Genomic DNA, 26,806 nt, shown 5'->3' on the forward strand with positions numbered 1-26,806 from the left:
CTCAAAAAATAAAATCAGAAATGAATGAGGAGAAGTTACAACCGACACCAGAGAAATACAAAGGATTGTTAAGAGACTACTAGAAAAAAACAGATGCAGAAAAGCCATTTGAAAAAACTCAACATCCAGTCATGATAAAAACTCTCAAAAAGTGGGTTTAGAGGGAACATACTTCACCATAATAACCCACAGCTAACACCACAGTCAATGGTAAAAAGTTGAAAGCTTTTCCTCTAAGATCAGGAACACAACAAGGATGCCCATTTTTATTCAGCATAATATTGGAAGTCCTAGCCACAGCAATGAGAAAGGAAAAAGAAATACCCAAAATGATATGGAAGCAGTAAAACTGTCACTGTTTGCAGATGACATGATACTATACATAGAAAACCCTAAAGCTTTCACCAAAAACTATTAGAACTAGTAAATGAACATAGTAAAGTTGCAGAATACAAAATTAATACACAGAAATCTGTTGTGCCTCCATATACCAATAATGAAGTAGTGGAAAGAGAAATTAAGAAAATAATCCCATTTATAATTGCACCGAAAAGAATAAAGTACCTAAAAATAAATTTAATCAAGGAAATGAGAGACCTGTACTCTGAAAACTAAGGCATTAATGAAAGAAATTAAAGACAACACAAATAAATAAATGGAAAGATATTCCATGTTCACAGATTATAAGAATTAATATTATTAAAATGTCACACTACCCAAAGAAATCTACAGATTCAATACAAACCCTATCAAAACACCAACATTTTTCACAGAACCAGAACAAATCCTAAAATTTGTATGGAACCACAAAAGACCCCAAACAGCCAAAGCAATCTTGAGAAAAAAGAACAAAGCTGGAGGTATCACAATCCCAGACTTCAAACTATACCACAAAGCTATAGTAATCAAAACAGTATGGGACTGGCACATAAACAGATCCATAAGTCAATGGAACAGAATAGAGAGCCCAGAAATTAACTCATGTGTATATGGTCAATTAATCTATGACAAAGGAGGTAAGAATATACAATGGGGAAAAGACAGTCTCTTCAATAAATGGCATTGGGAAAACTAGACAGCTACATGCAAAAGAATGAAACTGGACTACTTCCTTATACCATACAAAAAAATAAACTCAAAATGTGTTAAAGGCCTAAATGTAAGACCTGAAACTATAAAAGTCCTGAAAGAAAACATAGGCAATAAACTCTTGGATGTCAGCCTTAAGAGTACTTTTCTGGATCTGCTTCTTCAGGCAAGGGAAACAAAAGCGAAAATAAACAATTGGAACTACATCAAACTAAAAGCTTTTGCACAGCTAAAGGAAACGATCAACAGAATGAAAAGACAACCAAATGAATGGGAGAAGATAAGGGGGTAATACCCAAAATACATAAAGGACTCATACAACTCAACGTAAAAAAAAAAATCTGATTTAAAAATAGGCAGAGGCCTGAATAGACATTTTTCCAAAAATGACATACAGATGACCAAAAGACACTTGAAAAGATGCACAAATCATTAATCATCAGGGAAATGCAAATAAAAACCACAATGATATATCATCCCATACCACTCAGAATGGCTAGTAGCAAAAAAAAAAAAACAAAAAACAAAAAACAAAAAACAAGAAATAACAAGTATTGGCAAGGATGCGGATAAAGGGAACCTACTTGCACTGTTGGTGGGAAGGCAAACTGGTGCAGCCACTCTGGAAAATAGTATGGAGCTGCCTCAAAAATTAAAAATGGAAATACCAATTCAGTAATTCTACCTCTGGGTATTTACCTGAAGAAACTGAAAACACGAATTTAAAAAGATATATGCATCCCTGTGTTTACTGCAACATTATTTACAAGAGTCAAGATGTGGAAGCAACCCAAGTGTCCACTGATAGATGAATGGATAAAGATGTACAATGGAATATTACTCAGCCATAAAAAGGAATGAAATCTTGCCACTCATGACAACACGGATGAACTTAGAGGGTTATGATGCCAAGTGAAATAAGTCAGACGGAGAAAAACAGATGCCATATGATTTCACTTTATGTGTGGAACTTAAAAAAACAAACAGCAACAACAAAAAACAGATATAGAGTCATAAAAATAGAGAACTGGTGGTTGCCAGAGGGCAGGGGGTTGGGGGATGCAAAATAGGCGAAGGGGATTAAGAGGTGTAAACTTCCATTCATAAAAGAAATAAGTCACAGGGATGAAAAGTACAGCAGAGGGAAGAGAGTCAATAATAGTGTAATGACACCGGTGACAGACAGTAACACTTATCATGGTGAGCACTGCACAATGTTTATAATTGTTGATTCTATGTTGTACACCTGAAATTGATATGATATTGTAGGTCAACTATACTTCAATTGAAAATCTAAAAATTTAAAAGAGATATAATTAGAGGTGCCTGGGTGGCTCAGTCAGCTAAGTGTCTGACTTCGGCTCAGGTCATGATCTCATGGTTTGTGAGTTCGAGACCCATGTTGGGCTCTGCGCTGACAGCTCAGAGCCTAGAGCCTGCTTCAGATTCTGTGTCTCCCTCTCTCTCTGCCCCTCCCCTGCTCACACTCTGTCTCTCTGTCAAAAATAACATAAATAAATAATAAATAAATAAATAAATAAATGGGGGACGATTATAGCAGCCACTCATAGGACTGCTGTGTTGTGCAGACTGGTTGAAACATGCAAAGTACCAAGAACAGTCTTGGCAAAAGGGAGAACACCAATGTTTTTATTTTACTTGCATGATCGTGTGAGACTGGTAAGCATATGACTCTGTACAGTCCTGCATGAGTGTGTGTCCCCGGGGTGAGGAAAGTGTGGGGTGGGGCAAGGGACAGGCCTATCTGGTCTGCCATCCCAGGGCAGAGGAAATGGGCCAGGCCGCGTACCTGCCTCCGTGGCTGAGTCCTTGCACTGCTTGGCTTTGTTCTGGCTCTGAGGAGACAAAGGAAAAGCAGTGCTGAGCTGGCCCCAGCGCTCGGGCTCCCAGCCTTCCTGGGGGGCTCTGAGGTGCTTCTTTCCCACCCTTCCTGAGCCGCCCAGGGGGACACTTAGGAGCCAACTGTGGGCAAGTTCTACCATTTACTCCAGCCTCACCCCACAAAGGACCACAATCAAAAAGCGTCCAATTAAAAAAATAAAAATAAATGCATAACCCGTGCAGATACATGTGAAAACTGGATATGAAGATCAGAGGGAGAAATATGGACTGGGGCCAGGTCCCACGGCCCTGGCCACCTCTGAACCCACCAGCTGGGACGTGGGCCCTGCCCTTACCTTGTTGCCCCTAATTCACCCACAGTTCTCTGCCCTTTGTGGGCCTCAGCTTTCCTGTCTGTGCAATGGGCGAAATATGTTCTTGGGCCCTGGTGCCTCTGATGCCTCACCCTGGCCCAGGGGCCAAAAAAGTCAAGATCTTGGGCTCTGGATGACCTGGGTGTGTATCCTTTCTTTATTCCTTCTTGGATCTGAGACCTTGGACAAGCCACCCACTGTCTCTGGGCCTCGGTTTCCTCTCTGTGGCATGGGTCTCCTGAGCCTGTCTCCAAGGGTTATGTGAGAGTTAGCTGGCCCTGTCTGTGTCCTGAGATTCCAGGAAACCCATTCCACAGATGGGAAGATGGTAGTTCAGAGAGGAGTAAACAGATGTTCCAGATGTGGACCTTTCTTGGGGTGTCTGTGGCATGCCCTCTTTCCCTCCCTGCCCTGCTCCAGCCCTGGGTGACACCACATGGCCTCAGTGGCCCCACGCACCTTCTCCACTTGCTTCTGGTGGCCATTGGTGCTAATGCGCTCAAAGGCCTGCTCGGCGTCATCGGCGTCCCGGCACTTCTGCTCATATGTCTTCTTGGACTGCGGGTGTGGAGAAGCATGACTGGGTGCGGAGGGGGGTGCGGGGGACACCCAGAGTGAGGCTCCCTGAACCCAGCCTCCCTTCTCCCTGTCGGGGACTGTGGGTGGAGTGGGGGCCTCCTAACCAGGGACAGGGATCTGGGGGGCCAGAATAGAGATGGAGAAAGGAGTTTTATTTCCAGGCCCTGTCCAGTCTCTTTAGAGACATGGTCACATCAAACCACTAGCAGGTCCCTGAAAATACCATGCATCTGCACGATGCTGGCCTCTGCATATGCTGTCTCCTCTTGCCGAACCTTTTTTCTCCTTTTCACTCAGTGTCCTAGGGGACACAGCTCAGAGGTCCTTTCTCCCTCCACCCCCAAAGTCCCTAGCTAACAGTATGGGTCATCCCGTGGGCCACTTCTGGGACTGACCACCAGCCCATCAGTCAGGAGCCCCCCGAGGGCAGGGCCTGGGTCCATCCACATGAGTCCTTGGCTCCCAGCTCAGCCCCAAACACCCAACAGGCAATGGTGTGTGTTGTTGGGCAGGGGTTGAGGCAAGCCCTGTCCCAGGGGCCCAGCCCAGAGCTCCTGAGGTCCACATTGTGAGTCCTCCACCCCTCCAGGCCAAAGACCCTCACACTCACATCCATAGCCTTCTTGTAGAGAGACAGCTTGCTCTTCTGGACACGGTCCATGACGGCCTCATACTGCAGGGGACACAAGGCTCTGAGCAGGGGGCTGCGGCCTCAGGATGCTCCCCTAGGCCAAGAGGACGGGGTGTCCCTGGGATGAGACACAGCATCCCCTCCTGGCTCTGAAGGGAGCAGTGACAAGATGCCACAGAAAACTAGAGCCCGGGGCAGGTTGTGCCCATTGTGTCTCTTTGCTGCAGACTCCAACCAGGACTTGGTCTCTGTCCCGGGAATACTCGCCCTGTGCGCACACACACACACACACACACAGTCCTTCACTCACAGTCTCTGTACCTCCTCATGCTGGTCATACACTGTGTACACACCAGCACACATAGGCACACAAAGTTCCACATGACACACAGAAGTACACACTCACGGGCTCCCATTGCTCCCACCGCTCACGCTCGCACACACAGGCCTTCATGTGCACACTCACAGAGCACCCACAGACACCATCCAAAAGCACACACAAGCCACTCTCCATGTCCCTGTGCACAGCCATAGGCCTGTTCACACAGGTGAACATACACATGCCAAACTTTTGCCACTCGTGGGCACACAGGGCCACTGCACCCCTACCTCACCTCCCAGGTTCCTCGTTATGGTAGAGAGAATAGAACTCAGCATGGGCAGCCTCAGCAGGGAGCCTCAGGCTTGCTGCCCAGTCACCAAGGTGTGGGCACACATAGACACTGACACACGTGTACATGCTCACAAGTGAGGACACACGCATGCAGGCTCCCCCCTGCTCCCTCTCACACACGCATGTACATATGCACACAAGTCCAGGCTATCTCCCCTACATACTACATCCCAATTCTCCACTTGTGGGGGCTCTGGCCACCCTGGGGAAGGTGTCTCTCTGTCTGGAACAGCTTTTGCAGACATTACAGCCCCTCTGGCCACAGAAAAACTAAAAATAGCCAGCCTGGGGCCAGTCTCAGCAGGTGCCCTGCACACATGAGGCAAGTCCCAGCTCAGAGTGTTCACCTGCTTCAGCCCCTTGATGCAGAGCTAGCTTTTGGGGCTGGCTTGGGAGACCAACTGTCCACTCAGGGTCCCAAGTTTAGAATCCTAAAAGCCTGAGACCCTGGGTGGCTGGCTGGGCAGAGAGTACAGTCATGCTCTATTTCTGTGGCCAGAGCCACTTCTCAGAGCCTGTCAAAGAAGACTGAAGGAGCCCTGCTTGTGGGCTGGGTCCCCAAAACTTGGGAGATGCACATACGTGTCCCAACCTGTGAGAGGGAAACTGAGGCACAATGAGGAGAAGAGCTTGCCTAGGACTCCCAGGCCTAGCCTGGCCTTAGCTACGAGCTGGCAAGCCCTCCCCTTCACAGCTCCATTTTGTGGGCCTTTCCATTTTTCAATTCTTCAGAGAGTTTGCAAAGATCCTTCATCTCCAAGCAAGAAGTGTTTCTGTGTGCTGCTGGCCTGTCCCATCCTGTCCAGGTGCCACCCTCATCACTAAGGCCTTGTGAGGCTGAGCACGTGTGCCCAGCTGACTTCCCAGCAGCCATGGGCTCAGCCAGTCAGAGAGTCTCCAGCCTGGGAGGAGACCCTGGGACAGAGAGGTCACCGAGCCTACTCTCCACCCCACCTCTGCAGCTTCCCTGACAAATAGCCTCCAGACTCTGCTTACATATCTCCCTTGATGGGGACCTTACTTCCTTTCCATGTAGTCCCTCCATCTGGGAGCAGCTATGCGCTACCCATGGAGGAGAAGTACCTTTGGATGCCGACGTCAGCGTGACACCCCCCACCCCCCATCTCCATGCAGGATCTGTGGCCCCTCTCAGCCGGGCAGCCCTACAGAGTGGCTACAGTGACTAACCACCAAGTCTGCCTTTGTCCTAGACAAACAGCCTTGACCCTTCAGCTCAGGACCAGTTTCTGGTGACTCAGGCTGCCTCTTTTAGATACCCCCAAACTCTCACGGAGCTAATCAAAAAGACCAATGCCTTTCCCTCTTCCTGGCATGAGAAGCTCAGGAGAAGACCTCCAGTGGGGCTCGCAGGCCTGCATGCTGGGCCCTCATTCCAGTGGCCCGTCTCTGCCCACATGCATCCCCTCTGCCTTCAAGTCACCCTCATCCCCAAGCCTGGAGTGCTGTCCTCCACCGTTCATTGGCTTCATCTCCAAGGTCCATCACCCAACTTCACAGAGATGATGACCACCTCCCACTCGGGGCCCACCCCCAACACCCGCCTCACCTTCTTCCTCTGCTCCTTCTGCCTCTCACGGAACTCCTCGAGGCTTCTCAGCTCCTCACGCAGGGCCAGGGCCAGCTGGATGTGGGAGCTGCCCACATTCTCCATTTCTGGGGGCAGAGCATGGAGGCGTGGAGCCCCGGCCTCCCACATACTCACTCCTGCCTGGACTAGCCCAGCCTCAGCCCCATACCCCCAAATCCTCTGCCAGCCTCAGAGTGCTGTGTGCAGCCTGAGCACCCCACCCCCGCCAGGATCTAACTACCTCCCTCTATGGGGACAGGGGTGTTCCCAGAAGGTCCTGTCACCCTGCAGCCTGGGGTTGAGGACAGTCGGGACTTACGCTGCTTTAGGGAGTCAAAGGAGGCCCTCAGGGAGCTGTAAGACAGAAAGGCCAGGATCAGAAGGAGGGCACAACAGATCCTAAAGCCCCCACTGGCTCCAGGGACGTTATGTTTGGTAGGATGGCCCTAGATTGCTCACACACACTGACCTAGGCGCAAGGGACCCTCTGGTCAGACCCAGTGACCATCCACTCAGCCCCTTCTGGAAGATGGAGCTTCTCTTTGGAAATGATAAAGCCTTCAAACCTTTCCACTGTGCCAGAATGTTCCTGGCTTCTGCATGTTTTCAAGGCCCTCCCTCCTTCGGTGGGGCCCCTCCCCCACGAGGTCCTCACCTGCCTTCAGGATGAGCTGAAGTAGGAAAGAGCAGCATTCAGACCTGGCTTTAGGCAAGTGGCCTGAAGGATGTTTTGGAAGAAGCTGGATGGGTAAGGCAAGCAGGACAGGGATACCAGAGGAGAGAAATGTGGGGTCTTAGGGCAGTATGAGCAGCACATACAGGTGAGGACGGAGAGAGGCTGTCCCTGTCCCTGGCTGGGGTGGCTGAGCAGACAGTGGTGACATTTCTGAGAGGGGACCCAGGAGCGAGTACATGACCCATGAGCAGTGTACAATAGGGTGCATTAAGCTTGGAGCTCCTGAGAGAACCTCTCAGGAGGAGTCAGGAGGCAGCAAGGTGGCCGTTCTAGAGTAGAGACATGGCATTGTCCACTGCAGGGGGGATGCCAGGGAGGGCAGGAAGGGGAGAGGCTAGCCCGGGCATGGGGGGCGGTGGGGAACATCCAAGGGTAGGGCTGCCAGACAGAAGAAATGAAAATAGGGGCGCCTGGGTATCTCAGTCGGTTAAACGTCCGACTTCGGCTCAGGTCATGATCTCGTGGTTTGTGAGTTTGAGCCTGTGTCGGGCTCTGTGCTGACAGCTTGGAGCCTGGAGCCTGGAGCCTGCTTGGGATTCTGTGTCTCCTTCTCTCTCTGCCCCTTCCCCACTTATGCTCTGTCTCTATCAAAAATAAATAAATGTTAAGAAAACCAAATGAAAATACAGGATGTCCAGTTAAATTTGAATTTCAGATAAACAGCAAATACTTCTTGAGTAGAAGTATCCCCATGTAATAGTTGGAGGATACTTACATTTAAAAAGTATTTATTGTTTATCTGAAATTTGAATTTAACTGGGCGTCCTGTATTTTATCCAGCAGCCCTGCCAGGGCCACAAATGGAGCTGGTGCCTGAGCAAAGGTGTCGGAGCCCACCCAGGACACAGTCCCGTCTGCTGGTAGGTAATGGGGCACCATGAGGCAAACCTTTCCTTGGGTCAGAAACAGGACTGGCAGGGGAGAATGCCTCTCTGCAGGTCATTGGATCTCAGGGATAAGGGCCTCTCAGTGGGGTGAGTTCCCCATCCTGGTAGAGAAAGAAGGAGACTCGAAATCCCAGCCTCAGAAAGCAGCAGGGCCTCGGCAGGGGCTCCCTGCTCTGTGCTCCCACATGCATTAGAAGCAGACCCTGGAGCCAGACAGCCTCAGTTCAGTCCAGGCTACTCACTCTGTGGGACCTCGGGCGAGTTACTTACTCTCTCTGTGTCTCAGTTTCCCCTTTTGTAAAATGAGGATAATAGCACAAACATGATGTTTGTGAGGAATAAATGAATTAATATGTATAAAGTACCTTGTCGGGACCCAGTTGCTGTTGTGCAACCCTCCCCTGAGCCCACATTTGCACACCCCTGTCCTGAACTTGACCTGAGCTGGCCTCTAAACTACCCCACATAAGAGCTTACCAGTTTCCCCACTTATCAGGAACCTCCCCAGTTTTGCTTTCAGGTAGGGGTTCTCTTGAGGTAGCGCCATAGGCTGGGCTCCCTTCTCACCTCCCCAAACCCCAAAGCAGGAGGGGCAGCCTGTTTTCACCAGCAGGTGTGTGGGCCTGGGCCCATGGGTGCCAAGTCTCCAAGTGCGCAGAGAGACGGTATGCAGGCATTGCAGACTGGACTTAAGGCGGTACTTGTCTGCTCTCTCAGGGGTAAATATCTCCGCCTGAGTTAACTCTGTCCCTTAACCAAGGATGCAAAGTAAGCTGTAGCTCCTTCTGCACCTAGAGGCTCGGTCAGTCGAGGCAGAACGAGAAACTGGGGCCAGAGTGTGGCCAGGCTTGCTGTGGTCACACAGAGGCAGCAGCGAGTCACCCAGGCTCTGGCCACATCCTCCGCCGCTCTCTACCCAGCCAGCCCTGTGCTCCCCTCCCTGCCTCTCTGCCAAGTGGCACGCACGCCCCCTGGTGGCCATATGGCCTCATGATGCCCGCCCGCGACAGCCCTGAACTCTGGCCCTACTGCCAGGGTCCCGCAGTCTTTGCAAGGCAGGCTTTCCAGGGGGCTCCCTCCTCTCATTGGACAGTTAGGGAAACTGAGGCCAATGAGGATCAGCAACCTGGTAGAAGTCACGGGGATCCAGGCCTACAAGAGAACTGTGTGGGGTCTGTCTGGTCAATGCCAGGCCCCTTGCCCTAAACTAAGTGGGTCTCAAAGGGTGGTCTGAAGACCAGCCACATGACCATCATCTGGAAGCGGGTTGGAAATACGGATACTTGGGCTCCACCTTAGTCCTCGTGAAGCAGAAACTCCGGGGTGGAGCCCAGCACCCTGTTTTCACAAGCCTCCGGGTGCTGATGATATACATTCAAATGTGAGAATGGCTGGCCTAAATTATTTAATCCTCACAGCTCTGCCAGGGAGGGTCTCATCCTTATCCGCATTTTACAGGTGAGAAAAACAAGCATCAGCGAGGTGAAGAAAGTGATCCACGGCCACACAACAGGTAAGATGGCAAGGCCAGCCCTCTGCTTCTCACCAGAGGAAGGAGGGGTGACTGCCAGGGTGACCCCACCTGCCCTGGGGATGAAGGGTCAAGACTCTTCTCTGACTGAATTGATGCCTTGCCGGCGGCTACACCTCCAACCCCTCTGCTTACCCACACACTCATGTCCTGCCTCAGTCTCTCTATTCACGGTGAGAGCCTCTCCAGACTCAGTGGGGCCCCTCCCCCACCACCAGCCCTCACCCACACCACCTTCAGGCCCCAACTACTTCACGACCACATCTCCTGCCAGAACTCAGGGCCTGAACACCCACAGCCTGGTCTTCACCTCTTTTTAGATCTCACAGCTCACAGACACCTCAAGTGCAGTGTCCAAAACTGGACTCAGCTCCCCACAAAACTCTGTTCTCAGCAAGGTTCCCCTCTCAGCAAAGGCATCGCCCTCTACCTGGCTGTACACACCAGAGACCAGGAGTCATCCTTGTCTCTACCTTCTCCCTCCCCCTGCACTATCTTCCTTCTCACCTCCTAAATCTCTTATCCATCCACCTCACTGCCACCACGCTGGCCCCTGCCTCATCAGCTCCATGCCTCCAGTTTCACCTATTAGACCTGTTTTCTGGGCTACCTGGTCACCTGGCCACCCACCAGTTCCTTCTATTCGCCATGTTCATTCTTGCCTCAGGGCATTTGCACGTGCTGATTCCTTATGTGCAACATCTTTGCAGGTCTTCTTCTTCTGTCTCTTCTGGGCATTTGTCCCTGTTGTCACCTTGGGGTGATGCATTGAGTATCTGTCCCTGCACTGACCTGTGAGCCCACTAAACAGGGGCAAGGGCTGGTTCTCCTCCCCACCTTGTCCCCAGGCTTGTAGTCCAGGGCAACAAATTCAATATTTGATAAATACCAAGTCCTTTCTCAATCCCAAACCTACCCTGACCCACCCTCCTTGGCCCATGGCCCTGGGGTGACGGTAAGGAGTCACAACCTCCTGGGACATCTGGTCCTTCTCCCTACACCCCTCCCTGCCCCCCAGAATGGATTCTGGGAGCCCCTGAGTCCATAGCACTGCCACGTGGACATTCTCCGTTCCCACCCAGCACAGTCCTGATGGTGACAGAGTCCATTCTCGTCTTGGGCTCCTGTTTGTCTGCCAGCTTGCTGCCCCTTGGGGCTGCACGGATGAGGCCACCCTCATTCTACCTGGGACAGTGGGGTAGGGTTGCAGGCCATGAGCCCTCCATGTTCCCTACCTGCTCACCTCTGGGCTGTGGTCCTTCCCGCCCAGCCCCACGCATTCCTGGTGCTGGGGATTTTCCGGCCACTACAGCTCCACTCACACAGGGCCCAGGACACCACCTCTCTTTCTTGGCCCCAGACTTTCAAGAAGGTAGCCTCTGTTCTATGGGGGAGGGGATACTTCACTGTTCTTGGGACCAGAGGCAGCCCACTGTGGGTTAGCCACAATTCTCCCTTGGAGAACAGCCTTCATTTCTGATCTTGTGAAGGACTTGGGGAGCATTTGAAGTTTTCCTCTGCTCCATGAGACCCAGAAAAGATGGCATCTTGTAGCTTGCCTCCCTCTTGCCACTAGGACCTCCTAGAGTTTCTCTTCTATTGTGTCTCTCTCGCACGGTAAGGGCGGGGCCCCATGCAGGCCTCTATCCTGTGTTATCTGCCACCAATGTCCTCATGTGTGACTCATCCCGTTGTCCTTTTTTGACTTGGCTGTCAGGACACAGAGCCTGAAATGCCATGCTCAAACACGGTCTAAATTGCCAGTGTAAACATGTCCTTCCATATCCTCCCCACCACCTCATGCCCCTGCCTAGACACAACTACCCCTGCCCACCTACTGGCCAGGAGGCTCCTGCCTCCCAGCTTACAGGAGCAGACTCTTCTCACCTCTGTGCTGGAGGCTGGGCCTCACTGAGCTGGTGTCAGAGGACCCCTGATGGGAACAGGGCCTGCCTCTCTCCCTCTAACACCAACAGCATGTCTTCATTTTCTGAGCTCAGAAAAGAGATCATGAAAAAAAACCAAAAAACAAAACCGCTTCTGACAGGAAAAGCACAGCATTTTAGGCAGTGGCCAAACAGTGAGGCGGGGACTCAAATTCACGGCCTTTGAGGAGCTATCCTGGCCTGCAGTAGCTGCCTAGGGGCTCACAGGAAGTTGGCCGCAGCCCTTTCAGCCTTGATTTCTTTCCATTTCCAGAATGCCTGCCCTCTGCAGCTGCTGGGAGCACGTGGCACCCCAGCACCCCACCCGAGGCAAGATGAGGACTGGACAGGGGAGAAATGAGAGCAACCAGCAGAGCAAAGGCCTGGAGGCTGGAAGGGAGAGTCCAAGCGAACTTTCTGCAGAGAAGGACATGGAGTTTAAGCTTGGATAAGCTTGGATAATGGATATCAATGGATAAGCCCTTCACTCATTGAACGAGGTCTTTAAAATGCATTGAGAGGGCTTGTGGGGATCCCTTAGTTTGGGGACTGGGTCTCATATGTGTGTTCTCCATTGCCCCTGCCCAGGAGGTGTTTGCTGAGTCCGTGTGTGAAGGAGGTGAATGTTAGAAATTATTTAACGATGGGGGGAACCTCCCTTTAATGTATATGGCTGAGTCTCCAGGCCTGAGAGAGGTTTCTGGCCAGGCTGAGGTCAGAGGATAATGCAGAAATGCTGCATCTTCTGGCAGCAGAGGTCAGGGAGGCTGGCCCACTCTGCTGTCTTTGCTCTCACTGGGCTTCCTCTGGGGTCACTTAACCCTCCAGCTTTTGTTCTCCCCACTTGCTCCTGCCCAGTCTGTGCACCCCCCAGCCCTCTACTTGCCCTCCATAGAGCTAAGAATGAGCATCTCACGGGACCCAGGGGGGTTGGCCGTGGGGAGGCTGGGAGCTCCACCCTACCAGGGGATGGGCCCTAGAGGATGAGCCGCCAGCCCCATGCTGAATAGCCGGCCATTCCCAGGTGCAAACCTCAAACACAGCCCCCACAAGTCTCCATGAAAACAAGGAGGTGACCCATGTTGTCATGGCCACCCTTCACTCTCCCCACAAAGAGCCCTCCAGGTTGGTAGGGGACAGGATGACCTGGTCTAATCCAAGACTCTAACAGTCACACAAAGCTGAGTGTCTGGGAGGACCTCCTAGAGGAGGTAGGGCATGAGAAGGCCCTAAAGGGAGGCTCTAATGCAAAGGATTGGGAAGGTTTCACTCAGTGTGTTCGAGTCTGGCTTCAAGGTGGTAGGACCATTTATTTTACATTATTTTTAAATTCTTGAATCCTCCTAACTCAGCATAGGGCATGACACATAGTAGGTGCTCCATAAATGCTTGCTGAATAAATGGATGGATGATGGATGCTTGGCCCCCAGTTAAAGAAAGGAATGACTGAAGAGTCTCACTAATCCTAGTACATGCCACATGGCTCAATAGCAACACTTATTGAGCACCTAGTATGTGCAGTCAGCTGAGCTGGGACCTGCATAGGGCATGACTCTGAGGGAGGCAGCAGGTGAACTGAGATGGGTTCAGCTCCTGCCCTGTCACTCACTGGCTCTGAATGTGTCCTGACCTTGTCCACCTTTAGCAAGGTCTCTGACATCTCCCCTCTGTCTCCGTCTCTCCCAGGAGGTGCCCTCCCCAGTCCACCCTGTTCTGACCATCCGAGCCTAATGGTGAGCTTGGGGCCCTGCTGGCTCTCCCCCACCACCCCCGCCTGCTCTGGGAGCATGTGCACAGGGATGTGGGTTTTATTTCTGCCTTTCCTGCTGCTGGGCAGACTGACCCATGGAGCCTGGTGTTTCTGGCCTAGGCTCCAGCTCCTCCTTGGTGGGCAGCAAGGCAGACCTTGACTCTACCCCTTGCTCTGGGCTGGGGCTCTACCACTGATGCTCCCACCTTAGATGAAGGCTGACCCTCCAGTGATACTGACTTCTAGCTTTCTGGGCCAGGGAGGGGCTGGGCCTCAAAGGAAATGGTCTAGACCACCAAGTCAGGCTTCTCAGCCCTAAACTAAATAGGGTGAGCCCAACTTATCTGACCTACACAGGGGCCGGTAAGACCATAAAGAACCCCACTGTTTATTGAGCATTGCCATGGCCTGGTACTTTCTGCTTGACATCGTGACTCCAGAGCAGCTCCTGGGGGCGACTCCCCTTTCACAGCCCAGCCCAGGAGTCAGCGAGGTGTAGTGACCACCCCACTGCCACACAGTATATGGAGCAGGGCAGACCTAGCCCCACTTGGCCTCTTACAGCCATGCAAGGGATCAGGACCACCTAGAGCATTACCCTGGCCACTTCTTAATCCTACAATGGAGCAAGATACTGTGTACCTCCTGCATTTCCCGCAGTCCACCTGGCTCCCCTTCCATTTTGTTCTCTTTTTCAGTGGCTTCTCCTTCTCTGTTTAAGTCCCCAGTGACTCACAGGCTTCTGAGTATGAGTGTGCCCTACAGCCTGGTCTCCTGTCATGGCCCTGCCCGGAACACCCTCTCTATCCAACCCCCAGAAGAGGTGACCTTTCCCATCTGGCTTGGGTGGCCAGGAAGCAGAAAGGGATGCCTCCTGGGTCGTACTCCCTCAGCTCCCCTTCCCCAGGGAAGACAAAGAAGGGTTACATCAGACTTTCATTCATTCCTTACCATGCCCTGAGCCCTCCTCTGCACCCAGCCTGCATCTAACCCCAGCCCTGCCCTGTTTATCGGTAAACAGCCCACTAGAGTGGGCAAATGAGAACCAAACTCAACTTGCCCACTGTCACATAGCTCACAAAGGCCAGGTGGGGACTAGACCTCATGCATTCTTACTTCTAGGGCTGTGTTCGTGCTTTCTGGTCCAATGCACAAACCTTTGGGCATTGAGGATTAATCTCCCCTGGCTCACACCATTTTTAAACCTTCCTCCAGCTCTTCCTGTGTTTTCTCTGGCTCCAGTTTGGAAGCAGAAACCAGCCATGGTCCCACATATCTTTAGAAGACCCAGAAAGTGTTGTATGTTCAAGGCTCAAAATGAGGGAACCTGGGTTCGTTCCAAGTTTTGGAGCTGACAGCCTTTCGGGTCACTCCCCTTGTGCAGAGCCAGATACTCATAGGCTTGACCTCCAAGAGGTTGCTATGGCAGCTGCAGACCCCATAGGTGGGGCTCCTGGGTAGGAGGTGCTCACCCAGGGGGAGACTCCACACCTTCACAAGGCAGCCACAAGACTTACTGTTAGAAGCAGTCACAAGACTTACTGTTAGAAAGTCCTTCAGGGGCTCTCAAATCATCCTGCTCTCTCTACTGCCTCCCTATCCCCCAGTCTGCACACTGGGACCCAGGCCTCGGGGCTGGAGAAGACCCCTGCTTCACAGCAGAACTACTCCTATTGTCTCCCCTTTGGGCCGGGCCTGAGCCAAGCCCCTGGACTCTATTAATCCTTTGATGAAGGTTGTATTGTTATTCTGCTCACTGTTGAGGAAATGGAGGCACAGAGAGTGTCAGTGGCCAGCCTGAGATCCCACAGCTGTTGGATGATGAGATGCCTCTGGAACCCAGATGTATCCCCTCCCGCCACTGTCTCTGGCCACACCTGTCCCCTTGAAGCCCAGGCTAAGCCAAGGCCACGGTGGGGCTTGAGCAACCAGTGGAGGGCCCATCACCTGGCCCTCAGGGCTCTCCGGACTTGGGTGGAGGCTGTCCAGGTGCCGCTGGCTGTGCTACAAACCCCTGAGGACAGTCTCTGCCCCCTGCCCAGAGTCTTCTCGGCACTGAGACAGCAGGGTGTTCTCCCCTACACAGAACCTGACCTCACCCAGAATGCCCTGTAAGCCAAGAGACTTGTCCTCCAGGCATCTCCGACTTGGAGCCATCCAGACCCTTCCAGGTCCTCCCAGGTCCACCCCAAGCCAGGAAGTCCTAAACCCCATCCAAGGGCCCAGAAGTGCCTGGACAAGGAGCAGAGAGCCCAGGGCACGGGGCCTCTTACTTGATCTCTGTCTGGCCGCCTGCCTTCCGGGCGATCTGCACCAGCTCCTTCCCATACCTCTCCTCTGCTTGGGCCCTGCAAGAACAAAGTGTGGTCACTGTCCCTTTACTTCTGCTGGCTGCGGCTCCCTTAGATATCTAAGTGGTGGAAGCTGAGGGTCCACTCACTCAGCCTCTTGGGGCAGGCTGAGCCTGCAGGCCCCTCCTTGTCAAAGTTTGGCTCCCAGCCCTCCTTCCAAATACATGTTGGGCCAAATACCCGCACATCTGAGGGGACAGCAGATCATTTGCTCGTGAGGGGAGGCCCTGGCTGGGAAAACCAGGAGAGTCACACTTCGAACAGCAGGGTGGCCGGGCTGTCTGTTCCCACAGAGCCAGGAGGACAGCCCACGCCCTGCCGGCCCTCGCCCAGTGGCTGGCTCACCTCTGCCTCAGCAGCTCCTCCACGTCCTTGCACATCTTCCTGCCGTCGAGCAGCCGCTGCAGCAGCACCTCATAGCCTGTGTGGGCCGTGAAGTCCCTGCACTGGAACACGAGACAGAGGGACGCGTGAGTGCCGCTGTGTGGGTTGGGAGGGGCACTGAGCTCGAGGTCCTGGCAAGGACTCCACTGACATCCAGGAAAAGTCTGTGTCCAGCGTCTGGGGCCTGCCCTGCCTGTCTGCCTCCATTCTCCCATTCAAAGACGAGCTCTTGGGCTTCAGGATGTGGTTTCGCACCACGGGGCCCCTGTCTGTGGGGGTGCCAGGTGTGTGAGCCCTACGCACCATGGCGCTCACAGTCTGGGACACATCAGCTTCACACAAGATGGCCGCGGGGAGGGCCGGCTCCAAGGCCTGGTAATGACAGCCCCGTAGGGTGCCCAGCAGGGCTCGTTTCCGTCACATTCCCAATAACCCTATTATCTTGGTTGTCCAAGTGAGAACACTGAGGCGCGGATGGGTACGGTGCCCATAGTGACACAGCTTGGCAGTGGTAGGCCTGGCGTTGGACCCAGGCTGTCAGGCTGGAGTCTATGCTCACCACCTCTGCACCGCACAGCCTCTGCGAAAAACTGCACCAATCATGTCTCCATCAACAACTGTGTGCCAGATGCCATGCCAGGCTCTGTGTGAGCTCCCGTAACCGTCTTGTACCCACCTGGCAAGGTGGGCATCGAGAGTGACTTGCATCAGGATGCAGGCACATCCTAACACACCCAGGACACCTGACACATGCTTAGCACCTTAGGGCCAGCCCTGAAACAGGACAGTGGGGAGAGGGGCATTTGGGAGAGTTCTCCTGGATACGACTGCCCCTCTGCTGCCTGGCACTTTCTCAGCCTGTCCCAGGGCTCCTGACCAATCTGATTCTCCTTTCTCACCCCTGGAATGCATTCTGAGCTGCTGGTGCTGGACTTAGTCCTCATAGTCAAGAACTATAAGAGTCGGTCTAGGGAGTGGGTCTTGGGGCCAGGCTGCACACATGGCTGATTGGCAGAGGAGGGAGATTGATCCTAAGAGAAAGTAGTGAAACATTACGCTGAGAGCAGGGGCTTCTGTGTGTGTTTCTTACCTGAGCCTGGCCCCCACATCCAGTCTTGGGGAAGGACCACCCCCCAGGATGCTTGGCCAGGCAACTGTAAATTGAGGCAATCCCTGAGATTCAGCACCCAGTCTGTCTTCTTTTCCATCCCCATGGACCCCCAAAAGCCTCAGAGACTGGAGAAAGGGTCCCTGCTCTCCTGAGTGCACACATCATAGCCCCATGTCAGACCTCAGCAAATCAGTGGGGCTTTCCCAAGGCCACACCTTGGGGGAGGTAAGTCTAGCCCATCTTAGAGTCAAGAGCTGATGGTGCACCTTTCCCTGCCCCATGTCTTTCCTCAAATGCTGTGTATGGGCATGTAGAGAAAGTCAGGAGAGGAGTCTAAATCAAGGAGAGCTTCCCCCAGGAAGAGGCATTTGAGCCAGGTTCTGGGAGAGAAGGTGCTGTTCTTCCAGGTCTAAGTAGAATAGACATGGTAGAAAAGGCAGAAATTCCACAAATTGTCCCAACAGGCCCTGTGCCAGGCCCAGCCACCCTCAGCAAACTCAGAATCGTGGAATCTCCAGGCCTATAGCTCACCTACGACCCCAAACTTATTCCCTCCTCCATAAGCATCCCTAGAAATCCCTGAGGCCCAGACTCAGCTGCTGACTGGATCTCAAGCAGTGTGCCTGGGCTCTGGCTGGCTATTTGGGGCCCCAGGGGAAGGAAGTTGTCCCCCTAACTAACCCCTGCCAGCCTGTCCTGGATCAGGCATCAGCCCCCAGGCCGGTGTGGTTGAGCCAGGCTTTCATTTCTGTGGTTTTTGCGAGTGGCCACTTGCCCACTAACTGGTCAGCAGACCCTGGTTTCCCACCTCTCAGCCTCTGCTCTCCCTCCAAACGCCCCTGGCAGAAGGCTATAACAGCTGGGGAGGAAAAGGAATCTGGAGCCTCAGCCTCCTTCCTTCTCCCCACGAGGGAGGCACTCTGAGCTGGACACCACCATTCAGGACTGAATTCCACAGACCACCAAACTGGGAAGCATCTTGTCCAGTGCCCCCCAGTCCCAGGGAAACTGAGGGCCAGAGAAGGGAAGGACCTACCTCAGGAAACACAGGCAGAGGCAGGACAAGAACGTGGACTTGCAGGGGCCCTGTCACTCTCCATGAAGCCTCTGGGAGAGAGGGCAGAGCTGGCAGACTCTGCCAGCCCCACCCCACACCCCACACCCCACCACAGCAGGTTGCTCTGTTCTTCCCTCCTAGGCCCCCGCCCGACCCCAACTCTCCAGGGAAGCCCCTCCGTCCTTACTGAGACTCCCAGAGTGGAAAGAAGCAAAACCAAACCTACACTGGCCATTCTGTAGGATGCAGAAGGTAGCAAGGCCCTTCAGGCTGGGTCCCCAGGAGCTCAAGTCCCCAGAGCGCTGTAGGCTCAAGAATCTTGTCTAGCCTTTGCTCAGAGCCACAGTGGTGCTAGCAGTGGCTGTGGCCAAGTGAGCCACTGTCGCAAGTGACTAGATTGTTCCGAGGAAGTGCTTGGTTCCCCCAGGGCTGCTCCTTCTCAGCACCGCTCCCCTTCCCCCAGCCTGCATCCTCCTCCTTAGCCCCTACTCCACCACCTCCTCCGGGGAGTGGGTTCTGACTCATTATTCAGAGCTGGGCAGAGTCCTGCTCAGGCTGCTGTTGAGGAAACGAATGAACCAATCATTCAGTTAGATAATCAATCAGTTCTGCAAGTTCACAGGCCCGGGCCCAGCCACACAGTCACCCCTGCCAGGGCCCACCCTGGCCTTCCTTCCCAGCACCCACCCAGTTCCACCCTGTGAGTACCAAGGGCTCCATGTCAGCCCCCCTCCTGTGCCGGCTGACATTTCCACAATGCAGAAGCCACCAGGCAGGGCCATTCACCTCCTTCCATCTACTCACAGCCTCTGTTGCCTGAAACCCACCCATGGCCTTGATCGTGGTGAAGTCTACCGGCCACACAGTGCACTGTGAACATCACAGGGGTTTTCTCATTGAAAACGCCACACACCCAGGGTGGTTAGGACGGTAAGGAAGATGCCTCAAGGGGAGAGGTGAATACCCAAGATCACCCAAATGGTAAAGGTCAGAATCTGGAATACGAATCTAGGTCGGCCTGTCCCCAAGCCCACATACCTACACCAGTCATTCAATAGATAGTCCAGCACTGTTTTTCATGTTGAAACATCAAAAACTAGTTTTAAAAAATAACTTTGGAAAATGATTACTGAAATTCTTTCCAGCTTAAATCAAAGCTGTATTTTGGGCTATCATTCAGTTACCATGGATTCACAGAGACCAGGTCTGTGCCCAGGCTAGGTCAGAGAAACTCTTCCCTGGAGAAGGGCCACGCGGGCTCTGCAGATGTGCACACTAAGAACCAGCAAGCGGCCAGAAGCCATGCCCCATCCCCACCAAGTGGCACCTACAGCAAGCCACTCTGGGGTATGACAGCCGGTGGTGAGAAGGGTCCCCTCCTTTGGGAGGCCTGCACAAGCCAGATATGGGGACTTGCCATCACACTTGTGTGGCTACTCTGGGCCTCCCTTTCCCCACAGAGGAGCCAGATCAGGGTTGAAAGATGTCTCCCAAGGCTCTAAAAGGAATGCTCAGGAAAGCTCTGAGCAAGTGGAATCATATCTGTGCCTCAGCCTCAAGGCAGTGTGGGGAAGGCCTGGGTGCTCCGTTCTACCTGGGGACAGCCCATCTGCTTCCTTCTCTAGGTGGGTCTAGGTGACAGTCATTGTCCAGGCCTGAGCTCTGCCATGCTCCCACTTGGGTGGATAGAAAAACAGCCTTTGTACCCACCATGACTTCACCCTTTTCCTACCCACATCGCCTTTTTCTTTTTTGAATGTTTTATTTATTTTTGAGAGAGAGAGAAAGAGAGTGGGTGAGGGGCAGAGAGAGGTGGGGCAAAGGATCTGAAGCTGGCTCTACTGAGAGCAGAGAGCCCAATGCGGGGCTCGAACTCACGAACCGTGAGATCATGACATGAGCCTAAGTCAGACGCTTAACCGATTAAGCCACCCAGGTGCCCCTACCCATAGCACTCTTGGTGGTTGCAGGGGCTAGGCCACAGAGACCAGGGCCTGAGCATGCCATTTCCCCTTTGTGGGACTTGGTTTCCTCATGAAGGAAGTGGGAAGAGACCAACCTCTCCCCTCTAGGGCACAGCCCCATCAGGCAGACCTACACAGTCAGGGAAGGTGCCCGGGCCTGGTCTGAGAGACTGTACAGACATCAGCAGACTAGCTGTCAGTTCACACCTCTGGTCCAGTAAAATGGGCCCAACAGATCCCACCACTTATGGTTGATCTGAGAAGCCAATGAAATAATATGCAAAGGTGAGAATGGTGAACAGAGATCAGAGCATGCCCTAAGTAGGGTATGAGGCTAAGGATTATTACCCACATTTTACAGGTGAGGAAAATGGAACCCAGGGAGTTCACCTAACTTGCCCAGAGCCTGCAGGACACAGCCCGGATTTGAACCCAGCTCTCCCAGGGCAAGATCTTGGCTCTTACCCTCTCAATCTCTTGCCTCTCTGCAGTTCCCCAAGCTCAGCAGCTGCTCCGCAAGTTGTAGCTCCCCAGGCCCTGCCCTGTCCCTGCCTGCCAGCCTGGTGCCACCCCCAACAGACAGCAGGGTGAGAGGGTTGGCCTGTCCAGGAATTAGCACTGATATTTTTCTGGGGACCAGGTGGAGGGTGTGGAAGGTAGCTGGGAAGAGCCATCTTGTGACTTTCTGCCCATGAGACCTTGCTGACAGGGAGGAAGGAGCCACCGCAAAGGGCTGTGTGGAGGGGACTGCTGGGTGCAACTAAGAGGAGTCAGAAGTGGACAGGTGCAGGCAGCAGAACAGGGGGAGACTCGGTGGGGGAATGGGGACACCGAGGAACCAGCCGAAGTACCCAGGAGAGCAAGAGCTGGCCTGCGGGAATCTGCCACCTGCTGGGCCATTGCCAGCTACCACCTTTCACCCCTTTAGAGTCACTGAGCCCACACCTCACCACAGCTGCGGAGACACCAGAAGTAGCCAGCAGTGGGTATGGGTAGAACACAGCAAATGAAGAAACGAACCCCGTTCTTCCCCATCGTAGGCTCCCAATGTGGAGTGTTCAACTGAGCAAGACAGTGAACTTGTGACATGAGATAGAGCTGGAGTGAGTTATACTGAGACTAGAAAAGGACTAGAAAAGCTCTAACACATGCCCAGGCATGGGGAAGGGAAAGCTAACAGTGGCTTTAGAAGGTGGAAGAAAGAAAAGTTAAGTTGCCAGCTTGCACCTTACTGGGCTCAAAAAACATTTTGCAAAATGTTAACCATTCTTGTTGAAAATGTTTCTAATGTCTGTCATGCTCTTGGGTTGATGGGCTCTTCATTCTTGATTTTTATCCTTTTTTAAAAAAGAAATATTTGGGGCACCTGGGTGGTTCAGTCGGTTAAGCGACCGACTTCAGCTCAGGTCATGATCTCACAATTCGTGAGTTCAAGCCCCACGTCAGGCTCTTTGCTGACAGCTCGGAGCCTGGAGCCTGCTTCAGGTTCTATGTCTCCCTCTCTCTCTGCTCCTCCTCTGCTTGTGCTCTGTCTCTCAATAATAAATAAACATTAAAAAAAATTTTTTTAAATAAAAAGAAATATTTATTTTTGGAAGAGCGCAAGTGGGGGAGGGGCAGAGAGAGGGGCACAGAAGATCTGAAGGGGGTTCTGCCCTGATAGGCTGACAGCAGAGAGCCCAATGCAGGGCTCAGATTCAGGAACCACGATATCATGACCTGAGCCAAAGACATATGCTCAATCAACTGAGCCACCCAGGTGCTCCAACCATTAAAAAAAAATGTTTTTTTTTGAATGTTTACTTATTTTTGAGAGACAGAGAGAGACAGAGCGTAAGCTGGGGAGGGGCAGAGACAGAGGGAGACACAGAATCCAAAACAGGCTGCAGGCTCTAAGCTGTCATCACAGAGCACCACACAGGGCTCAAACCCCCGAACAATATGATCATGACCTGAGCCAAAGAGGCTTAACCGACTGAACCACTCAGACACCCCTGCCCCTGACTTTTGTGGAAAACCACCTTTTATCAGCGGGAGAGGAGACAGAACAGGAGACTAGACTCACTCTTCTCACCCCAGAAGCCCCAGACAGTGGCCTGAGCAGGCATCAGGGGCGGCACGGTGCCAGCCGCACTGTCCTATCCTCTCGCACACTACTTTCACTGAAGGGACCTCTGCAGCCAGTGTGCCTCCTATGGCCAGTTTACCGGCCACAGTTTACTGTTGCCAGTCTTCTGTGGACTGAGAAACCAAAGCCTAAAGACAGGAAACCTGACGTGAGCACTGAACTCTCCAGAAGGCAGCTCCATGAAGGCAGAAAGTGGGTCTGTTCTCTTGCTGGGTCCCAGAGCCCAGAATCTGCACAGCAAATACATTGGACAAGGGCTAAATAAATGTCTTAGGGAGGCCCTCGAGAGGCTGTGGCTTTAAGACTGCTGGCTCCTGAGGTTCCCCATGGAGGGGACCAGATCACTGGCTTGCATTTCAATGATTCATTACCCAGCACCTTTATATAAACCAGACAGACCCATCCCCTCTACTTCTTAAAGCAGTATTATCATCCCCATTGCACAGATAAGGAAACTGAGACTCAGGGAGGATCAGTCAATGAATAGTAGCCAGGGTCTTTCCACTGCCCCACAGCTACTTCCTCACAGTGGGGCTAATCTCCACCATTCTTAGTTAGCAAATTGAGGAAGGCAAAGGGCCAAAAGCTCAGGTATGGCTTGGATGGATGGATGGATGGATGGTTGGATGGATGACCAGAGACTTCAGTAAGCAAGCTAGTTGCGTACCTGTTGTAAAGCAGGTGGCAGGTGGGTAAAGACAGGGTCCCAAGCCAAGGCCCTTGGGGAATTGGTGAGGAACACTGTCACCTGCAGACCTTTGTGGGGCTATCAGGAATAGAAGGAGTGTCTGTGGCTGGTGTCCCCAGAGGCCCAAGCCAGGACTCATGGAGATAGAGAGAGGGAGGCCGACTCCAGATCAGCACAAGGGCTTCCCAAAAGCCGAAGTGATCCCAAATATGGCTACACAGGGTGAGCTGCTTCACCAGGTGGAGAGCACCCTGTCACAGGGGTCTGTAAGCAGGTTAGGGATTCTGCAGAGAGGTCTCAGCTGGGTCTAAGTGTCCCTGGCCCAAGGATTGGGGGGTCCATGCATAAGCAGATAAATGTGGGGTGATTTATAGTTTTTCTAAGATGGCCCAGGGTAGGTGTCAGAGGGAGAGATTCAAGAAGGTAAAGGTGGACTTTTATTTTTAAAAGAACAAAAGCACGTTGAATGTGGTTAGATGAGCTACACTGGGATCAGCTAGGCTGACAGGAGCTTGAGATTAGACATGAGTTTCCAGAGGCATATGGGTGGATCAGCTGATTAAGCATCTCTAGACCTTGGTTTAGATCACGATCTTACGGTTTATGGGTTCAAGCCCCGCATCGGGCTCTGTGTTAACAGTGAAGAGCCTGCTTGGGATTCTCTCTCTCCCTTTCAAAATAAATAAACTTAAATAAATAAATTTAAAAAAAAGAAATGAGTTTCCAGAGGACTCCACTTCTCCACTGAGCCCAGTCTGACCGCCTCCCCGGGGCCTTCAGGGGCCTTCACCCAAGCAGCCAAGCAGTAGAGCTGCCTGGTTGGCAGGGGCCCTGAGATGTCTGGGCCCCTCAGCCTATGGCCAGCAGTCACCCTGAGCCTTCCAGGGGCCCTGTCAGAGCCCTGCGAACTTTCAGAGCTTCTCAGGGATCCCACATAACCAGGTATGGGGGGCAACACTAGCACCAGAAGAGGACTACCATGTATGCGGGTGGGGAGACGGTGGGGGGTGGGGAGGGCATAGGGAAACACTTATCTTAGTAATACTGACCACAGGGTGCTGTTGTTTGAGGAAAGCAAGAATGAGAGAGGTTATGTAACTTGTCCAGGCCCAATCAGCAATTGTGTGGGCGGGCCTGGCTTTCAACCAAAGTCTGTCTGGTTTGAAAGCTTTCTTCTTTTAAATAAGCCTCCTCAGATTATCAGGAAGGAAAGGTCTTGGCTACCACACTCCCCTCCCCAAGTCTGTGAAGTCCTGCCCACTTCCCTTATGCATTCTCAAGTCTTAAAGGAGTAGCTCGACCCCCACTTCTTCCTACTGCTTTGTGAAACCAAAACGTGTAGAAAGATTAGAAAAGGGAAGGGACAGGGAGTGAACACAAGTCCAGGCAGAAGCCTGCGGGTGGGAATGGGCCCCTGAGGTTTAGAAGACTGGAAGTCTAACGCACAGAGCTCTAAGTGGTCACGGTGAGATCTGAGTGAGGCTGGAGCAGGTGTCTGAAGAGGTAGCCTAAGGCCAGCTGGAGGAGAGACTCATGAGCAGGTGTGGGACCTTCCCAGGAGGTAAAGGGAAGCTTCGCCAGGTTCTGAGTTCAGGGGATGGGAGCTGGGTGGGATGCAGACAGGTAGAGGTCAGTGCTCTAAATCCATTATCACCTCTAATCCTCGGCACCCCCTGGAATGTCAGGCCTGTGCTATTCTTATTGCCCCCTGTTACAGATGAGCACCTGAGGCTCAGCAAGTGGATGATTGCTCAGGTCACACAGTCCCTCTGCACTGGCCCCACCAAGCTGGTGGGGCAGTGGGGACTCCCTAGATCTAGCACTGGGTGGAGTAGAAAGCAGATGCCAGTGGCCGAGGGTGAGGGAAGCAGTGGGATGCAGAGGATAGTTAATGGAGAAGAGGAGAGAACTGAGCCACCCCAGACATTGAGCCCTGGAGGAGACTGACCCCTTCAGCAAGGAGAGGCACCGTCCATTCCCTGTCCATAGCCAGCCACACAGGGCCTCTCGCCACATAGTTTGTGGGTGACCAGCCAGAGACTAGAGGCCAGCACTGATGGTCCACCTACTTACCCTGCACATCCCGTTCCCCTAGTTTCACCCCTCCTACACACCTACACCTGCCAGGGGATACCCTACAGAACACCACCCCAGGAGGAAGCCCAGGCAGTGGGATGTGGGCAGAGCTCAGGCATTGGGTTCTCGTCCTGGCCAGTTCCATGAAACAGGCAGTGCAACCTTGGGCAAGTCACTTAACATCCTGAGCACAGAGCCCCTCCTGTGTAAAATGAATGTGAACATATTGCCCACCTCTGGGCTCTAGGACTAAATGAAATAATACATGGAGGAGCCCAGCAATGGGCACCCTGACACTTAATGAGCTCCTGGAAAATGGTGGCCATGGTGATGAGTACATATGAAGTCAAAGAAAGGAAATAAAAAAGGAAAGCTAGGTGTGAATCTTAGCTGTGATACTTATTTGGACTGGTTGCCTCTAATCTCTCAGACTCAATTGTTTTTATTTGTAAAGTGGGATGAACACTTGCACTTTGTGCCCTCACAGGGCTGATGCAGGGTGTCTTTCTTTGTGGCCATGAATTGCTCCTCCTTTGGGCTTGAGACTTGCTCAAGATACAGAGATGAAGCCCTGGAGCTGCAGAGGAGCCCCATTCCCATCCCTACGCCTTTTCCTGAAGGCAGGGACAGACCGCTGCAGCCTCTGAAGAAGGCCCTGTGGCCTCCTCTGCCAGCCTTGTCAGGTTCTGGATCTCAGAGCTGACCCTGGGTTCTGGGTGCTAGCGGGGCTCCTGCACCTGCAGGGGGTCTGCACGTGAAGCTCCTTGCCTTTGCAAGGCCATTAACAAGCATGTTGCCACAAAAATCAATTTAATACAGACAAAGAGTCAGGCTCAGAGAGTGGAGGGACTCACCAGGGCCACCCTGTAAATGTAGTAGAATCAAAGCAGGGCATTAGCTTCTAAAGGCAGTGTAAGAGACAAAGATGGCACCTTCTACAGTAATTTAAATTGTATGGTACTGTCATAAGGATAGGCATATAGACCAATGGAATAGAATAGAAAGCCCAGAAATAAGCACATATATGATTTTCCACAAAGACATCAAGGTCATTCAATGCGGAAAGGAGTCTTTTCAACAAATGGTGCTGGGGAAAGTGATATCCACATGCAAAAGAATGAAGTTGGACCCAGTCTTTACACTGTATACAAAAATTAACCCTAAATTTATCCATGGCCTAAATGTAAGAGCTAAAACTGTAAAACCCTGAAAAGAAAACATAGGAGAAAAGCCTCAAAACACTGGACTTAGCAATGATTTCTTGGATTTGACACCAAAACCACAGATAACAAAAGAAAAAATAGATAAATTAGATTTCATGAAAATTAAAAACTTATGCATCAAAAGACAACATCAAGAGAGTAAAAAGATAATGCCCAGATTGAGAGAAAATATTTGCAAATTATATATATGATAAGGGATTAATATCCAGAATATATAAA

The 26,806-nt window shown here is 52.2% G+C and overlaps 1 protein-coding gene across 3 annotated transcripts in view; it reads right to left on the bottom strand.

Moving 5' to 3' along the window:
• The window catches only part of PSTPIP1 (proline-serine-threonine phosphatase interacting protein 1), a 46,753-nt gene that overhangs the window by 10,244 nt on the left and 9,703 nt on the right, over positions 1–26,806 (bottom strand). Inside the window, exons 2-8 of one of the 3 annotated variants that reach the window (XM_049611898.1) lie at positions 16,302–16,402; positions 15,879–15,953; positions 7,096–7,130; positions 6,756–6,862; positions 4,495–4,557; positions 3,765–3,863; positions 2,900–2,945 (exon numbers count right to left, since the gene is read on the bottom strand). In XM_049611898.1, the coding sequence (XP_049467855.1) occupies positions 2,900–2,945; positions 3,765–3,863; positions 4,495–4,557; positions 6,756–6,862; positions 7,096–7,130; positions 15,879–15,953; positions 16,302–16,402 (526 nt within the window). Of the gene's footprint in view, positions 1–2,899; positions 2,946–3,764; positions 3,864–4,494; positions 4,558–6,755; positions 6,863–7,095; positions 7,131–15,878; positions 15,954–16,301; positions 16,403–26,806 lie in introns of those variants that run through there. The other 2 variants (XM_049611899.1, XM_049611901.1) reach the window with 2 other exon arrangements.

Source organism: Panthera uncia (assembly GCF_023721935.1).
Source record: "Panthera uncia isolate 11264 chromosome B3 unlocalized genomic scaffold, Puncia_PCG_1.0 HiC_scaffold_1, whole genome shotgun sequence".
In the NCBI taxonomy this organism is placed as follows: domain Eukaryota; kingdom Metazoa; phylum Chordata; class Mammalia; order Carnivora; family Felidae; genus Panthera; species Panthera uncia.